The 17,877-nt window shown below is 35.8% G+C and overlaps 1 protein-coding gene across 1 annotated transcript; it reads left to right on the forward strand.

Moving 5' to 3' along the window:
* Positions 1 to 4,892: 4,892 nt before the first annotated feature.
* Positions 4,893 to 16,451, forward strand: LOC149842953 (uncharacterized). Its single transcript, XM_090001654.1, has 9 exons — positions 4,893 to 5,128; positions 6,620 to 7,523; positions 8,797 to 10,220; positions 11,410 to 11,707; positions 11,853 to 12,062; positions 12,591 to 12,764; positions 14,889 to 15,083; positions 15,166 to 15,279; positions 15,869 to 16,451. Exons 2-9 carry the CDS (start codon positions 6,768 to 6,770, stop codon positions 16,229 to 16,231), a joined length of 3,534 nt encoding a protein of 1,177 aa, XP_089857780.1. The 5' UTR covers positions 4,893 to 5,128; positions 6,620 to 6,767; the 3' UTR covers positions 16,232 to 16,451.
* Positions 16,452 to 17,877: the final 1,426 nt, after the last annotated feature.

Raw genomic sequence — 17,877 nt, forward strand, 5'->3', positions numbered from 1 at the left:
TTTTTACATCAATTAAATTTAATTAAGTTCATTTTATGTCAGTAGATTAATTAGAAATTAATTAGTTAATTTAAATTATTTGAATTACATTAGCCGATTTTCATTATTGAATTAAATTATCGATTTTGGTTAATTAGTTAATTTGTTGATTGCTTGCTTAATTAGTTGATTAAATTCCTTTTTAGAATTCGGTTAGTATAGCATGTAAGTTAAATTAATTTAGTTTATTTTATAATTCACATTTTCTTTTAGTAGTTAATTATTTTAGTTTATTTCTTGTTATTTGCATTAGTTAATTTCATAAATTGTTTCTTGTTAGTTAGTTAATTAGTTATGCAAATTTGTCTTTTAGTTAGTTGATTCATGTTAGTTCTTAGTTAGTTATAGAATTAGTTGTGTTATTTTGTCTTTTAGTGTAGTGTTATTTTATAGTTTATTTAGTATTTTTGTGATTTTTTGTAAAACTAACCCTTAATATTTTTATAGTTTTTCATCGTATCTTTGTATTTCGTTTATTGATTTTTGCAAAGAAGTGTTTGGACATGCGGCGACCCCACAAAAGTACCCCTAAAAAGCCCTCTGAGGTCCCCAAAAGGCCCTTGAGAGAGCTCCCTCAAAAGAACCACAAAGTGATATGCAAATAAGAAAAGCAAAAGATCAAGAAGACTAAAGACTCGAAGCACTGAAGACTTTTCCTCTTTCTTTTAGATTATGATTTATTTAATTCAATTCAATTTGGGTTTGTAATACAACACTATTATTTTATTTGTTTAAGCCCTCCGCAGATGACCGTACTCTCTCATTTATTTATTCAATTAATTCTTTTATTTTTTGCAATAAAGAGTAATTAATTGTTTGTAGAATACAAAGTATTTTTCCGTTCCTTGAGTTCGACTCGGACTCCACCACTCGTGCGAGCCGGTTTTTAGTTTTTTGTGTATGACTTTCACATTGTTTTTACATCAAAATATTATTTTAAAAATATATTTCATAAAACTCACACCATGTATCATATTCCAAAAATTGATACAGTACAAGGCTAATTAGGCTTAATTTCTAAAAATTTTAGAAAATGGTCAACTTTTTTTAATATTTTAAAATATTTTTTAAATATTTTGTAACACATGTCATCTTCTAGTTTAAAGTTGGCCAATTGAGTTTGTTTAAGCTTCGAATAGGAATCGACGGATTCACTTGAATCAATTTCAAAACCATTCAAGGCCCTCTAAAATATTGACAACATTATATGTATACACACAATGTATGTATTTTTTTTAAAGGCAAGCTGTGTTTAAGCAGACCCCTACCAGTTATACAACTATACCATTGGGTTTTGAACCTGCAACGTCCCAACACAAGGTGACGTGCACTACCTGCTCCTACCAGACAAGGGGAGCCCCCCCCTCCCCAACACACACACAAAAATACGTATTTAATACAGTTGATTTTAGCTAAAATCTAATTGGAATAACACGATCCAAGTTGTTTTGAGTCAATGAAATCCTATAAATGTATTTAGTATGGTCAAATTAGTGGGAATTGATGCTTGGATCATTTTTTTTATTAAAAATATATTTTTAACTGAAAAAACATTATTTTTGTAACCATTGATTTTTTTCATCGCTCGGAAAACCTGAATACAAGTCTAATTCTCGCTATTCAAAAGCATGTTCCCACTAAAAAAAGATGTAGACCACATCCATGGGTCAGTTCTACAAAAATAATAAATAAAAAATAAATAAAATTAAAGTTCCTTACGCCGTTTGTGTGCACTAACAATTATAGCAAACTTTAACCCATACGCACACGCGCGTTCAGACACACACACAAGCTCATCATCATTCCCATGTTTGATTAAAAAACTTGGTCATCTTCAACCAAAGATTAGCCTTATAGATATGAGTATTGTCTTTGTGGTGGTCTTGTGATATTCTGGCAATAATGCATACCTTGTGTCATACATCATTTTGTAATTTTTTCAGAGAAAATAATGTTCTTTTAAAATATTCTAAGCTTGTTCGTGCCGTTGGCCATCACCTGTTTGTTGCATTGGCCATACAATTGTTTCCTATAAAATATGCATTTCTTTCCAACTTGCTTTTAGACCAAGCAAAGCCAACGGTTCGGGTTTGGTTCGGATTCAGGTGACCTGACCCCAATTTTCAGGTATCTTATTGGATCTGAACTCAGGTCTAATCGGATCCACTATAAGAGAAATTATACCTGAACCTGATAATAACTACATGAACCAGACCTGGGCCATACCGGGTAAAATAATATTTTTTAGTATTTTTACATTAAAAAATGCAGGTCTTAATTGGAACTCGGGTCGGGCCCAGGTTTGGAATAAAATTTTACAAACTATACCCTGAACCATGTATTATATGGATTTTTGGGTCTGGACCTGGGTCTTAATCAGGTATTCTTCTTTATCACCATACCCAGACGCAATAGGATTTGGTAGGAGTCGGTTCCGGTAAACCCGACCCGTTGACACCCCTACTTCTAATTCTCCTTTGCACACTTTAATCATTATGATCACCTTCTTCATTTTTTTTTTTTTATAACCCAGGATTTTTTTCCCACCCCGGTAGCACTCCTTTTCTCTAAATACATAGTGGCCATCGTTTTTGTCATGTGCTATCGACCTGACCGTCCTATCATGACCATTATAACGCATCATAATGGCCATCATCATGGTGTACCGTAACATGGTATAATCATCCTCGGAGGCTTGGATCTCACGCCATGGACTTAAGCAAATGTCTTAAACAATCATGTCATCATGTGCTACATCAGTCATAAACTATAGATTCACATCAATAATTACTAAAGAACGAAAGATTGCTTCATGTTATAAAAAATGTGGGTCCCACTGTTTCCTTCTGTTGCACTTGCCCTGCATACAAAGATAAGATGAGAGTTTTTCTTTTTTCTTTCTCAGAAAAAAATCAAAACAACACCTTTCATATTCTGTCATTTTTTTTTGGGAAAAATTCTCCTGACATTTGGAAATTAAGCGGCAGTGCCCTAATATTGAACATATCACCATCATGCATTCATGACTACCTAGTTATCATCGTATAGGCTTCATCAGCTGCAAGTAAGGTTGGTAAGCGTCTAAGCCAGCTGAACAAACTGAGCCGGCCATATTAAGATATTTATTTTAACTAAAATAGCCGATGATATTTGTGGTCGGCTATTTGCATGTATATAATTTATAATATAAATATGATGATACTTGTCATCGCCTTTAAAAGAGAATCGATGATAAATATCGCCGTTGATATTAAATATAATCGACGATATTTATCGACAGATTTAATTACTATCACTGATGATATTTATTATCAGTTATTTGAACATATATGATTTTTCAATATATCTATGACGATAATTATCGTCGACTTTAATATATAACCGACTATATTTATCATCAACTTTAAATAATATATGTAACGATATTTATCATCGGTTTTAACTAGTATAGTCGACGATAATTATTGCAATCTTTAATTACTATTACCAATGATATTCTAGAGTTGACCGTTTAATAATGACTATATCAAATCATTAAATTTATTTTTTTAAATGATGATATATAAATATCATCAAAAATATTAATATAAACGATCATAAAAAACAGATGCATTAGACAATGATATTTATCGTCGTTTATATTATTTGCTACCATAAATCATTTATAAGTGATAATAAAGATCCTCAACAATGATGTGTTTTCTTGAAGTGCATATTGAAGCTGGGATCATTTTTACCAATAGATTGAACTCATGACTAGGTTCGAGCTCAAGCTTAAGCTTGAACTTGGTTCATTGTTGAAAGAGATGAGCCGAACATGAGCTGTCTGGTATAAGTAATTTCATGTTATTTATACAGAAAATATAGATGTATTTTTCAATATATTATATATATATATTACATTTAATAGTTTATATTTTATATAGAAACAATATATGTATACATCCTTATTTTCTATGCATTATTCTCTTATATATATATATATATATATATATATATTTATTTATTTATCTGCTTATGCAAGCTCACCTAACCTGAGCTGAACATTATGCGTACGAGCTCAACTCATTTAAGCTAAAAGAGCTGCTATTGGCTCTATCATGAACAAGTTCGTGATGAACCCAATTGAGTCGAGTCACAAGCTGCTTGGTTCGTTTTTCCAGCTTCAGCCTCATGCATCAACATGAGCAGCAGCATTACCATCATCATCATCATCTCTCTCTCTTAGGTCTACTCGACCCGAAATATAGGGGATTTCTATCAAGCAAAATGGGTCCAGAGAGGGTCCTGTGAGAAACACCCATAGTAGACTGAAGCCAAGGTTTCTCCGTTTAATATGGTGAAAAAATCCCGTTATATTCAAAATAAATGATATTTGACATTTATCAAGAACTTCTCAAGAATTATATCGCGATAATATCTCTGTTTTTTATAAATATTCGCTGAGGTCGTCGCCGCTTATACCCATCGTTGGTTGGGGTTGGGAGCAAAAGCGCACCACCGTCTTTGACCGAAACCCCAGCAGTATCACCGTCATCGTGCAATAGAGAAAACCGTATCTTCACCACTGAGCATCCTATAAAACAAGTCCTTTTGAATCATTTCAGCCATCTGTAAAGACCTATATTTTCTCTTCATATTCTCAATTATTTCTTTTCTTATTTCGACAATTGGCATGGTACTAAGGATAAAATATCGGATCAGAGCATTGATTTTGGGATTCACCAACATGTCATAACAAACTCTGATGGGAGGGAAGAAAAGGACGAATTGTGTATACGCTAATGAGAAAGGGGGGATAAAGAGGGAATATTTCTTCATCATTTATTTAATTAACGGGGAGGGAAAAAGAGTGGCGTGAAGTCAGAATTGACTGAACCGCACTGTGGAGCGCACGGTAGACGCAGAGAGAGAGAGAGAGAGAGAGAGAGAGAGAGAGATCGTCTCGGTCTTTTCTCCTTTCGGTAATTTCTGGTTGGGGGTCTGCTGTGATTGATATATTTCTTCTCCTTTTGTGCTCTTCGGCTGATCGCATTAATGGCGGTGTTCCTCTCAACAGCGGATGATCTGAAGCATCTCTCTGCATCTCGTACCTCTCTCTCTCATTCATTCTTTAATAAATAATGTTTTTCTATGTTTCCTTTCTCGTTTACTATGAATCGAAAGGTGTGGTATTACGTACACGGGAAGAGATTATCCTCTCTCTCTCTCTCTCTGATTTCTGATGGCCGTTTTTTGATGATATTTTTCTATTTCTCTTTCATATTTTGATGAATCGGAAAATGTAGCAATCAGTAGATGAGAAGAGATTACTCTCTCTCTCTCTCTCTGATTTCTGATGGCCGTTTTTTGATGATATTTTTCTATTTCTCTTTCATATTTTGATGAATCGGAAAATGTAGCAATCAGTAGATGAGAAGAGATTACTCTCTCTCTCTCTCTCTTGCGGAAACGGGGGAACGGTTAGACGATTTTTTTAGCAGTTTTAGGTTCCTTTTGGCGAGTTATGTTTTTGATGAAATTTGCTGAAATGAATTTTGTGGTTTTCAGCAATTTTTTTTGCTACTAGATAAGTTAAATACCATATTTTCTTTGTATTTAACCTTTTTTCTGCCATTTCCTTTAGATTTCAGTAACCTAAATCTTACAATGCGTGAAAAATCTGAAGAAATTTGTTCTTCTTGTTCGTTTTCTGATTTGATATATATTTTTTTGGTTTTTTTGGAAAACTATGCTCTTGAGAGTAAATTTTCATAATTTTCCTGATTATTTTTTGCTACATTTATCTGTAAACCCTGAACCCGAGGCTTGATATCAGTGTTAGATGAACAGTGACGAATTTGGGTTCCTCTGTTATCCGATCTGCTGATTGTGTTTCGTGTTTTAATAAGATAATGTGCAAAATGTTCGTATTTGTTCTCTGCTGTTCAAGTTATATTTCTCGTGTGATATTTGAAATGCACATGAAGGAAAGTCTATTCTCTCATGGCCCATGGGGGAAATCTGTATTTGTTGAGTGTGTTTTCTACGGACTGGTCATCTGGATGATTGAATTTTGACAAAAGGATCATATTTCATGAGTTTGTAAAAAAAATTTCTTCGGTTTTTCATGTGTTAAAATTTGAAATGCTATGATTTCTCAACTGACTCAATTCCAGTTCTCTTGTATTTGGGTATTCTTCTTTTTTGTTGAGTCTACTGATTCAGGCAACATTGTTATTTGAACTTTATCGTGTGATTCTGTTGAGTTTTGGGGCAGATTTTGCACCGTTGATCTTGTGACCCAATCCCTTTTTTCTTTCACTGTTAAGCCAGAAAAGTTTTCAAAACTTTTTTTTTTTGAAGTCATAAAAAGTTTTCAATACTTTCGTAGAATGTTTTATTTCTGGATGGTGTGATGATAATGGAAATGCTAGAAAAATTCGCTTCTCTTCTCTTGCTGTTTTCGCATACCTGCCCCCCCCCCCCCCCCCCCCCCCCCCCCCCCAAGACTCATTTCAGCCAAAAATCATGGTATCTGATTCAAGCTTTGTTTCTTTTTCTCAACTCATTACTGAGGGATGTTTATCCTTTAATTCAGGGGACACTGTCAACAAAGTATCTGTCTTTTGAAGTTGGTATAATCAATGTCAGCAGGTGAATTATTCTACACTGAGTTGAAATCCAGAAGTTGCAGTCATTCCACCAAACCATATTGCACCCTTTTATTCTAGAAACGTTAGTCAAACATGGTTCTTGGGATAAGAACAAAGACCAGGAAGGGTACGTCCATCCAGGTTGATTATGTCATCCATGTACAAGAGATCAAACCATGGCCACCCTCTCAATCTCTAAAAACCCTGCGCTCAGTATTGCTGCAATGGGAAAATGGGAAACGGCATTCTGGGTGTACTAAAACAGTTGTTCCTTCGGTTGGATCCGGTTTTGATGGCAAGATTGAGTTTAATGAGTCCTTTAGGCTTTCGGTGACTTTGTCCCGCGAATTGTCCACAAAGGGCGTTGAATTGGAAACCTTTCAGAAGAATTGTTTGGAACTGAACTTGTATGAGCCTCGCAGAGACAAGACCACAAAAGGCCAGCTCTTGGGAACTGTTTTGATAGACCTTGCTGAGTATGGAGTTGTCAAGGATCCTGTAAATATAACTGCTCCTATGAACTGCCAGAGGAGCTATAGGAACACATCCCAACCAGCTCTGTACATGAAAATCCAACCATATGAAAGGGACAGTAGTGGCTCTTCATCAAGAGATTCCTTGCCAAAGGAAATTTCTTTGGATAAGGATGGCAAAGAGTCAGTTTCTGCTCTTATGAGTGAAGAGTATGCTGAAGAAGCTGAAATTGCATCCTTTACAGATGATGAGGATGTTTCCTCTCATTGCTCACAAACATTGGTGACTAATTCTCCACCTTATTCAGAAGAGAATGCAGATTCCCTGTCTCTTAAATCTGATGGTTCTTGGAGTTTCAGAAAACGGGAAGAAGAGGTATCATTATATCTTTGCTCTCTCTCTCTACCATCTAAGATCTGCACTACTTTAATTTTGGAAAGAAGGGCACAGGATCTTACTAATATGATTATGAATGTTCTGTATGTGCTAACTTTGTATGGGATCTCCTTCCTTGTTGCCCTAGTGATTAGTTTCTGCACTCCTAACCAAGTGCCTTTAGGATTTCAGCTCAACAAAGTGCATGGATGCATAATCACTGGTTGACACTTGATAAAGAGAGTGAGCCTGGTTACATTGTCAATTACTTATTGCAACTTCTCTCTCTGATAGACCCCATAACTTTTCCAAGCTTTTTGAATGTTGGCTGGTCATCATAATATTAGTGACGAGATAGAGATGACAATGCAAATTCTCTTATACATAAACATAATCAACATCAGGTTTTACAGGAGTGCGCTTTTATAGTTTTGATGCTTCCATTCAATAAATGCAGATGCAGTTAAGGCCACTTCTGATGATTTCTTGATTTTGGGAGCATTTTTGTTGTTTACATTGGTTTTCATTGTAGTCTTGATGCTTGTAATACTGTATTGCTGCCGTTATGGCTTCACTGAAATTCAACTGAAACTTTAATTCTTAGAAACTTTTTATGAAATAAATTTCTTTGAAATTTAGCCGCTTGGTAGGCTCAAATTTTTGTCCTCAGGTTTGAAGTGGATAAAAGATTCTAAACAATAAGAACAAATTGAAACTAAAGGAATAAACCCGAGTGACATTCTATAGTGTTTCTTGTCATGTTTTTCGTTTGTTTTTCCCCCAATTGTCTGAAAAAGTATTCATTCCTACCGTAAAATGGTAGATGAATCATTTGGAGTAAATGACATGGTTCTTTGTACACAATTTTGAAAAATTATGGCACCCTCCATCTTGACTGTGAGCTATTGGTTTCACCTTAAGGCTTCCTTATCTTTTGAAAGGGCTTGCTCAACAGTGCCATAGTAATATTGATAGTATAAGAGTTAAATGTCACTAAAAGATTGGCATTATGTTGTGGTGTTCAGCTTCAGTTTAGCACTGTTCCCATGTAAAAAAACTAAATGTTCACTAGGGTCTCTCTTGCATGCTTACATGGATGAATGATGAAGAATTGAAGCAATCAAGGTTTGTGTAACTGCTAACAACAGAGAAAGTTTCTTCCCAAGTTTTCTTCTGCCATGTCTCAAAATCCATATTTGCTCTTTTAAATTGTCAACTATTTGTTTTTCTTCTTTCCTGTACAATCTGATCATGAGATGCAATGTACACACAGAATGCTTCAGGAGAGCTTGAGCGGAGTTCTGCAGGGGCCAATGGGAAAAGCAACTGCATTGTAAAAGAAGTGCTGGCAAAGTCTGACAATAATCCAGCTTCTGTGGTAAATGAGTCAATTGATTCAGACAAGTTTATTATTCAAGAAAATGAAGGGTCTTTCCAACTGCCATCATCAGAAGTCTTTTCTAGAACTGGGAACCTAGAAAATGATGAATCTTCTAAATCTTCACATCTGAAGAAAAATGTGAAAAGGATTTCTGATACATTATTGGCTTTACCGACACAACCCTCTTCTACTTTGTCAAGTTCTGGACCTGCAGATGTTGAAGTTAGTTTAGATACCAGCACAAGTGGTGGGGACAAAAAAGTGTTGGTACAGGAGGTACATGAGGGCAATAGTAAAATTGCTTCAGGCACCCCAGAAGTAAAAAGGCATGATGACACAGAATGTAGAGAAGGACCTCTGAGTACTGACAGACTGACTGCAGATGAGCAAACTACTGTAAATATAGATGATCCTGGAGTTGAAGAAGAGACCAAGGAACATAAGGAAAGAAATGCAAAAGAGGGAGGTGAAATTAATAGAAAAACACAGCCAGGGGCTGATGGCGGAAACGATAATTTTAATAATGGAAATACCAAAAATGATGTGGTAAATAATAAATGTCAAAAGCGAAATGAAGATGTTTTCTACATTGATGAAAATTCTGATGATGAAATAATTGGGGAATGTTCACATCCTTGGAAAGGACCTGAAGTAAATGGAGGACCAGGAAATAACACCGATACTTCTTCTTCAGTAAAGTTCATGCAGGGGTACACATCTGCTGATCAGCAACCTAAAGAGTTACAAGACACTAATGGGAAGCAAGCGGCTTCAAGTACTGACTTGCTGGCATTCAACAAGGGGATTTTCAGGGAAAAGATTAATAGTGCTATTGGTGATAGGTTAAAGCATGGAAATAAGTCTGTGAGGTCTGTGCTGGACAGTTCAACAGGCATCACATTAAAAAACAATAATCGACTTATGGATCAAAGAAAAGGACTTCATAATTTAGAACTCTCCTCTAATGGTACTAGAAGATTTGAACAAATGCATAGCACATTGGATTCTGCTGATGTTAGTGGATATGGAAAGACAGGTGAGGTCGTTTCTGAGAGTAAAATCCAAGAATTGGAGAGTATAATTGAGAAGCTTGAATCTGAGCTCAGCGAAGCAGCTGCACTTGAGGTTGCACTTTACTCTGTAGTTGCAGAACATGGAAGCTCATCCCATAAGGTTCACACTCCAGCTCGACGTCTTTCAAGGATGTATATTCATGCCTACAGAAACTGGTCTGGGGATAAGAGGGGCAGTGCTGCTAGGAGTATTGTTTCAGGGCTAGTTTTGGTTGCCAAAGCGACTGGGAATGATGTCCCAAGGTATGAAGGAACCTTTTCAGCTATGCACACTTCAATTACATCTGTATAGCTGTGACCTTTTTATCAGTCAATTCTTTTAATTCTCATGATATGTCCTCAATAAGCTTTCCTCATGAGGCGGTATTTGTAGCCGATTCATACATTTGGCACCGATATTAGGGTTGTGAGTTGGACTTTTGCGATGCTCCTATCTGAAAATATAATATGCTCTTGGTTATGCTAATGAACAATGACAATGATTATTAACTTTGCATTTCTGCTTGTCTTGCTGTGCTGTGCTGTTTTGTATATATCTGAGATTTTTCTTCCAGAGAAGACAGACGAAGGTTGCTTTCAGTGAATATTCTGAAAGAATGCCTCCTCCAACTCTGAAATATTGCTGTTGTTAAACAATGATAAACTCTTCTAGTTCAATTGTCTATATTTTCTCATTTTTTTATTGATCCCACCATAAATTATTATTTTGAAAAGTCTCTGGTGATTTAACCTTACTTTAAGTGGGATGACCAAAAATGATAAGCATGGCTAGGGCTGGGAAACAAGACGAGCAGCTCGCCATTTGGCTCGGCTCAAAAATTGAGCTTGGCGAGCCGAGCTATGAGCTGCTCATATAGGAAAATTTGTCGAGCATGAACATGGCAAGCTCGGCTCGTTTTGCATATTTATATTTATATATTATATATTTTATGCATATATTATATATGTTATATACATAAAATGCATAATCATATTATTATGTTTTATACATGTATATTATATACTATATGTATTATACATATATTATATATATTTATATATTATCAAGCTTTTGAAAACACTTAAAAAAAGCTTTTTTAGAAAACAAGCCAGCTTGTGATCAGCTCGTAATGAGCTTGAACTCGGCTCTGCTCTGCTCATGGCAAGCTGACGAGCTGAGCCCAAGCAGGGATGTATCCTTAACGAGCTGAGCCTGAGCAGCCCAAGCTCAGCTTGTTCGGTTTGTTTACCAGCCCTAAGCGTGGCAAACTAGGGTAGCTCAAAGTATGCATTGTGTTTATTGATTTTTCTGTGATTGAGCTTGAGAATATGTTGAAAGTTGAAACACACACACATGTATGTGTTTGTGTGTCCATGTATTGTAACCTTTGACTGCCTTCTGTGGCATATATTTGTTACCTTGGCTGATTTAGTGCTTCTCTTGTGACATCAGGTTGATGTTCTGGCTATCAAATGCAGTTGTCTTGAGGACAATCATTTCTCAAGGTTTTGGTGATTCACACATGCAAAATCAGAACGAGCCCAATATTGACAATAATAACCTTGGAAAGTGGAATGAGAGAAGATACTCTACCTTAAAATGGAAGGAAAATTCTTCTGAGAAATGGAAAAAGGTGTCTGATTTCAGCCCAATGTTGGTAGATTGGCAGGATCCTAACACATTTGCTGCTGCTGTAGAGTACATTGAATCCTGGATATTCAGTCGAATAATCGAATCTATCTGGTGGCAGGTGGGGACATGAAGGGGTTTCATCTTGTATTTTGTGGCTTAGCATATTACTTGGACATGCTTTTGGAAATATTTGTTGACTCCATGAACTGAAAATTCTGTGCTTCTGGTTTGCACTGATTTTTTCTTTTACTGCTCCTTTCCAGACTTTGACTCTATACATGCACTATCGAACTGAAGATGGAAATATTCAACTAAGGAAGCCCGCTGGAAAGATGTCAACTTTAGGACAGAATCCTAGTGGAAACTTCTCAATTTACATATGGAAGAAAGCTTTCCGAGATGCCTTTGAAAGGCTTTGTCCTGTTCGAGCTGGAGGGCTTGAGTGTGGTTGCTTACGGGTGCTGGCAAAATTGGTATGCATCAATCTTCTTGTTCAGGTGTAAACCCTATTGAACTGACAATCTACATGACAAATCCTTTTCGTGATTAAGTTGCAATCTGTAGAAGCACGTCAATAATATTTGCTTTTAACAGATTTAGGGTTGAAATGTTTGTTTAAATTATTATCTTTTTCTTTTTCCTGTTCTTTAAAACATGCATGCTGTTTTTTGAACATGAAGATATGTGCTGTTAGGTGCTTAACTTCTGTCTCTGGTGGGGATGGTCTGATCTATAGGCTGGGAAGCAATTGTCTCAATTTCATGCCTTTTCCATTTTTCAGTTTCAGTTGCTCACTGTCTCATATTTTAAGCACAACAAGATTTTGATGAAACTAAAATTTTGTTTTTTTTTTTTCGCCGACCCCAATTGTTTTGGGATGAAGGCGTAGTTGTTGTTGTAAAATTTTGTTTTTTGAAAGATCCTCATGATTAGCTTCTGATGTTCACAGAACAATTACGTGAGAGGTGTTTAACAGACTTGTCTTTATTTTATTTTATCAGGTTATGCAACAATGTGTAGCTAGGCTGGATGTAGCTATGTTCAATGCCATTCTGCGTGAATCAGTTGATGACATTCCAACAGATCCTGTTTCTGATCCAATTAGTGGTTCTAGGGTTCTACCAATCTCATGTGGGAATCTCAGCTTCGGAATCGGTGCACAACTGAAAAATGCTGTGAGTAATAAATTGTGTTTATATATGGAACTCATACAGATGCACACGTTCTTTTGCAGTGTTGATTATTTCATTGCTCACTTGTTACCTTTTTTCCCTTCTCCATTTTCCCAGTGCTCCCATGTGTTTGTTCTATATGAATTGGTAATGTAATGAGAATAATAATAACTAAATACATTGAATTGCAAAACAAATAATATCAGGATGTTTGCCACAACTTCTTAGAACTCGTACCTATTGAGCATATGTTGAATAAATGTGCAGTAATTGCAAAAGAAGTCCAGAAAGCTTTTAACTTTTAGGCAATGTTATTAAAAACGCGTCTCAAGGCGCAAAAAGCACGCCTCGCCTCAAGGCGAGGGGCTTTATGCCTTGAGGCACAAGGATAAGGCGTAAAAGCCCCGAGGCGTGCACCTCATAGGTCTTGAGGCGCACACCTCGAGGCGAGGCGCGCCTCAAGATGAGGTGCATATGCCTCATTGCTTTTGGTCAAATAAGGGTCAAAACCCTTATTTGACCAAAATTTAGGGCTTAAACCCTTTTATTTTTCTCTCACGCAGCCTCTCTCTCTCGTCTCTCGCTCAACCTCTCTCTCTCGTCTCTCGCTCAACCTCTCTCTCTCGTCTCTCGCTCAACCTCTCTCTCGTCTCTCACACAGCCTCTCTCTCGTTTCTCACCAAAAACTGGTACTGTCTCTCTCTCATCTGTCTTTTGTTTCACACGCAGTCTTAGCGTAAGTTGATGATTTCAGAAACTTTGGAGAGAATTTTTTTTTACAATTTTCAATGTTTAGGGTCTGCATGTGAAAAAAAAAACATGTGAACTTCTCTCATTTTTTTTTTCACATACATGTTGATGATTGTGCTTTGCAATTTTGTTCTGAATCTGGTGCTTTGTAAATTTACCCTACTTTTCCTTAAATATGAAATGATGCAACAAAAGCTTAAAGTTTTTAACGTTACACACTTGCAATTTAGTCAATATCACAAGAAAAATATGTATTAGACTGGTCATAGCCTGTTCCATGCAAGAAAGTCAGATTATGTGAACCGTATTGTGCGTGCTTGTGCACGTGAGTCTCAAGCTACCCTTATAACTCATTCTTTTGCCTTTCTATTCCTCCAAATTTTGAACTTTTTTTGTTGGCAATGCCAAATGAGAACTTGTCATTTGTCTGCCTTCATGCTGCTTAAGCAGTAAAAATGAGTCAGTTGATTGATGAAATACAAATTAGTATGCACTATTGAATATTTACTTTGCAGATTATTACAATTTATGTAGTATGGATTTAATGATTGATGAATATTATTGTGTTGTATGACTGACTATTTGTTCGTTTATTTTTTCTGAAACCATTATCACAGTTTAAACTTTTTTTTTTTGGGGGGGGGGGGTAACTTTCAGTCATAGTCATGTCTTGGTTGTAGGTAAAATCTTTGTTCTTGGGATATTATAAGCTTTTAGATAAATCTTGGCAAAAATCTCTGTACTAAAAAAGACAATATAACAATAATAGTAAAATAAGTAGGTTTCAGTCATTTTCTTTTCAATAATGTAAAGAGAACACAGAAAATCTCTTAAAAATAAAAATAGAAACTAAGAGTACTTGTATTTAAGATATACAAAGCATAAGCACGGAAAAGTTTTGTAAATATAGTGATAAATATAAGGTATTTTAGAAATGTTTTCAACTTCTAAAAGTTTTAAGCTTTTAGAAGTGATAATTTTTTTATTTATTTATAATTTTAGATATTTTTTATAGTTTTTTTAAGTTTCTTTTTAAAAAAAATTGAGGCTTACGCTTTACGCCTCGAGGCTTACGCCTCACCTCAGATTTTGGTGGAGCGCCTCGCTACGCCTCAACGCTTTTCACAACACTGCTTTTAGGATTTCAAGCATTTGAAGCCAGGAAATGTTACAGATATGATATGAAACTCCTAAAGATAGTGAACATATGATATAGGTGTGGTAATAATTTGATGAACCAGTTCTTATCATAACATTTACATCATTATGATATTTCGTGATGATATAACCTCCATAGATTATATTGTTTTATCCATTTCATTTTTGGATGATGCTGCTGTTTGCAATGAAAGAACATGTCTCTCTGTTGATGCACAGATTGGGACCTGGTCTAGATGGCTAACTGATCTTTTTGGGATTGATGATGATGATTCCTTTGAAGATGAAAATTGCCATGGCGACCAAATTCAGAATACTGCAGGGTCATTTAAGCCTTTCCATCTTCTTAATGCCCTGAGTGATCTTTTGATGCTTCCAAAAGATATGCTTTCAGATGCATCTGTTAGAAAAGAGGTTTGCTGCTAATTTATATTTATGCTTATTTTTTTCCAACCTATTATTTTGAATCTTATTCATTCACTTGTTCTGCATGAAGGTATGTCCAACATTTGCTGCACCTATCATAAAACAAATTTTGTGGAAGTTTGTGCCCGATGAATTTTGTCCTGACCCGGTTCCTGAGGCTGTTCTGAGTGCACTTAATTCCGAGGTTGGTGTTTTTGTATGACATCCACGTCTTTTTGTTGCTTTCATAAATTCATTCCTGGTATGTGAGTAAAATGTTTTAAGCCTTGCTTGTTATGTTTAAGAGGCTAGAAGTTTGGAAAGGTTATTGACTCGTAATTGTTTGCATTGCTACTGAATACATTTCCAATATTGTGAAAAACTCATTATTATCTCCTTAGGAATGTACAGTAGACTGATGTGTTATTCTAATATATTTTTTCTTGTCAGCTTGAACTCGAAGCTTGTTCAGGTGCCATATTTTCCTATCTAAGAGTTACTAAAACCAAGAAAGAAAACCGTTTTTTGCAAATACTTGTGAGTGGTTGTTTTCTTTGGTATCGCAGATTATGATTTCCAAGATTCGGTAAACTATACTTTCTCCAAGACGTTATAGAAGTTAGTTTTCTTTGATTTCTTGTTAGCTGCTTATCATCTGACCTAGTTATGGTTTTTTTGTTTTTGTTTGAGTTGTGCCTTATTGAGGTTATAAAGATTATAATTCCAAAAAGACTTGCATTCTAATCATTTCTAGTCATTAAAAGTCATAATTAATGCTGATGTATATTGTACAGGATACTCTTGATGAAGATCTACCATCTGTCGGAACGGAGCCTATCAGCACCTACCCTTGTAGTGCAGCTCCGATCAAGTATTCACCACCGCCAACAGCATCGGTATCTTGTGTCATTGGAGATGTGAAAGGCCACATGGAACTGAAAAAGAACCCTTGTTCAGTTATGAGAAAATGCCCCACAAGTGACGACGAGCTCGATGAGCTTGATTCCCCACTTGCTTCCATCATTGATAGGACGCCAACTTCATCACCACAGATGGTGGTCAACAGCCAAAGCTTACAGGAAGATATCAGCATTACTAGCAAGGGGAATGCTATCAGATACCAGCTACTGCGTAAGGTATGGCTTGATGCGGACTGAGTAATGATATCTATCTTATCATCTCTTATAATTTTTGGTGTCATATTTCTGTTTTATCCTTCTGTATTATATTCCGCGGTTCAATAAATAATTGAGTTGTAGAGAGATGGGTCTTTTACACCCATCGGTTGGATCCCTTGTCTTGACATATTTCTTTTTGTATAGAAGAATAGCATCAATTAACTAAGGGAAATTATGCATATCTTATACTCTTGCTCATGAATTTTGTTTTTGTAAAAGATGCATCATAGATGATACCAAACTCGATTTTTTTTGTAATTCTTTCTGTTTTTAAATAATACCAAACTCGATTCTCATATTAGAGAAATCAAGCTTCTCACTTTTTCGAATCACACTTACCCTTGAAAGCTTTGCAAGTGCATAGTTTTCAAACCCCAAACGCAGTGCTTAAGGTGCATACTGCTGAGGTACTAGAGGGCTTATGATTGATCTGCTAAGGATGTAATAGGGTTGTTCTCGACAAAAATTCTTCCCAAACTTAATTTAGGCTCTGTTTGGGAGCCTACTGTCGGAATTTTGCGAAGAGACTTAATTGAGTTAAATTATGGTGTTTTCTTTTACTTTTTTAGCATTCTGATCCAATAGCCCAATGAGTTGGATTGAACCTGATCCCATACATATTAGGTTGAGTTTAAGCATAGGTTACAAATATCAGCGATATTTTGTTGACTTCATGGTTTACTATGAAAATTTTGTATAACTATAAAATATTGGAAATCATGATATTCTCAAAATACCAGCTCTTTTCGAAGATATTTTCACAATATCATCATGATATAAGTACTTTTTTAATTTTCAACACTTAGGCCCTATTTGAATGATAGGGGGCAAAACTTAGTGTTTTGCGAAACTCAAGTTTTGCCTAAAACTATGTTTTTAGCAAACGTAGATTTCTAGTCCTATGTTTTTAGTTGGATGCGAGAAACTAAAAAGCAAGAATTTTGTTTGCTTGAAACTCCCAAAAAAAAAAGAGCTGCCATTTTTTGGTTACTCGTCAGCCAGAAATGGCCAAAATGGTGCCATCCAACATTTTTTCTCAGTGACTGGTCAGTGGTGCCAATCTGGCCATTTTCTAGCTTGTAGCTGACTGAAAAGAGCAGTTTTTTGAAAAATAGTCATTAGTGGCCATATTTCAACTAGCCACTAATGAAAAAAGGTTAAAATGGCACCATTCATGTCAATGATGAAACTTAAAAAAACAATAATAATATATTTTATGCTCCCACCCTCTCACCACCACCTCTTCTGATAATCCAGGTTTTCCTGGTGAAAATTGTGTCGGGGTAGGTTTTTCAAAACTACGGGCATGTTTGCAATGCCCCATAATTATTGGATCTTGTGATTGGGAATCACAATCACCATACTTTTTCAAGGTTAGTGGAACATGAAAAGTAAACGTTGTGATTATAATTGACAGCTGTGAATGTTTTTGCTTATTTTTCCTTTTAATCTCGTGAAAGTAGATGTCAAGGTTGACCTTGTGATTCACAATCACAATTTCTACTTTTTCAAGCTTTCACTTTCTGACCTGTGACCAAAGCAAACATGCCCTAGGTTTCAACCCAATGTTGAGAAATTTTGGTTTTACTTAAATATGGTTTGGTGACATCCAAACAATCAAACCA

Source organism: Nuphar pumila, chromosome 3 (assembly GCF_984573655.1).
Source record: "Nuphar pumila chromosome 3, dmNupPumi1.hap1.1, whole genome shotgun sequence".
Lineage (NCBI taxonomy): Eukaryota > Viridiplantae > Streptophyta > Magnoliopsida > Nymphaeales > Nymphaeaceae > Nuphar > Nuphar pumila.

Excerpts from the sequence above, each read along its gene's own strand:
- LOC149842953 (XM_090001654.1), top strand. The coding sequence starts at position 6,768 with ATGGTTCTTGGGATAAGAACAAAGACCAGGAAGGGTACGTCCATCCAG. Across the intron at positions 15,084-15,165 it reads ATGCATCTGTTAGAAAAGAG|GTATGTCCAACATTTGCTGC; the intron begins GTTTGCTGCTAA and ends TTCTGCATGAAG. Across the intron at positions 15,280-15,868 it reads TGAGTGCACTTAATTCCGAG|GATACTCTTGATGAAGATCT; the intron begins GTTGGTGTTTTT and ends TATATTGTACAG.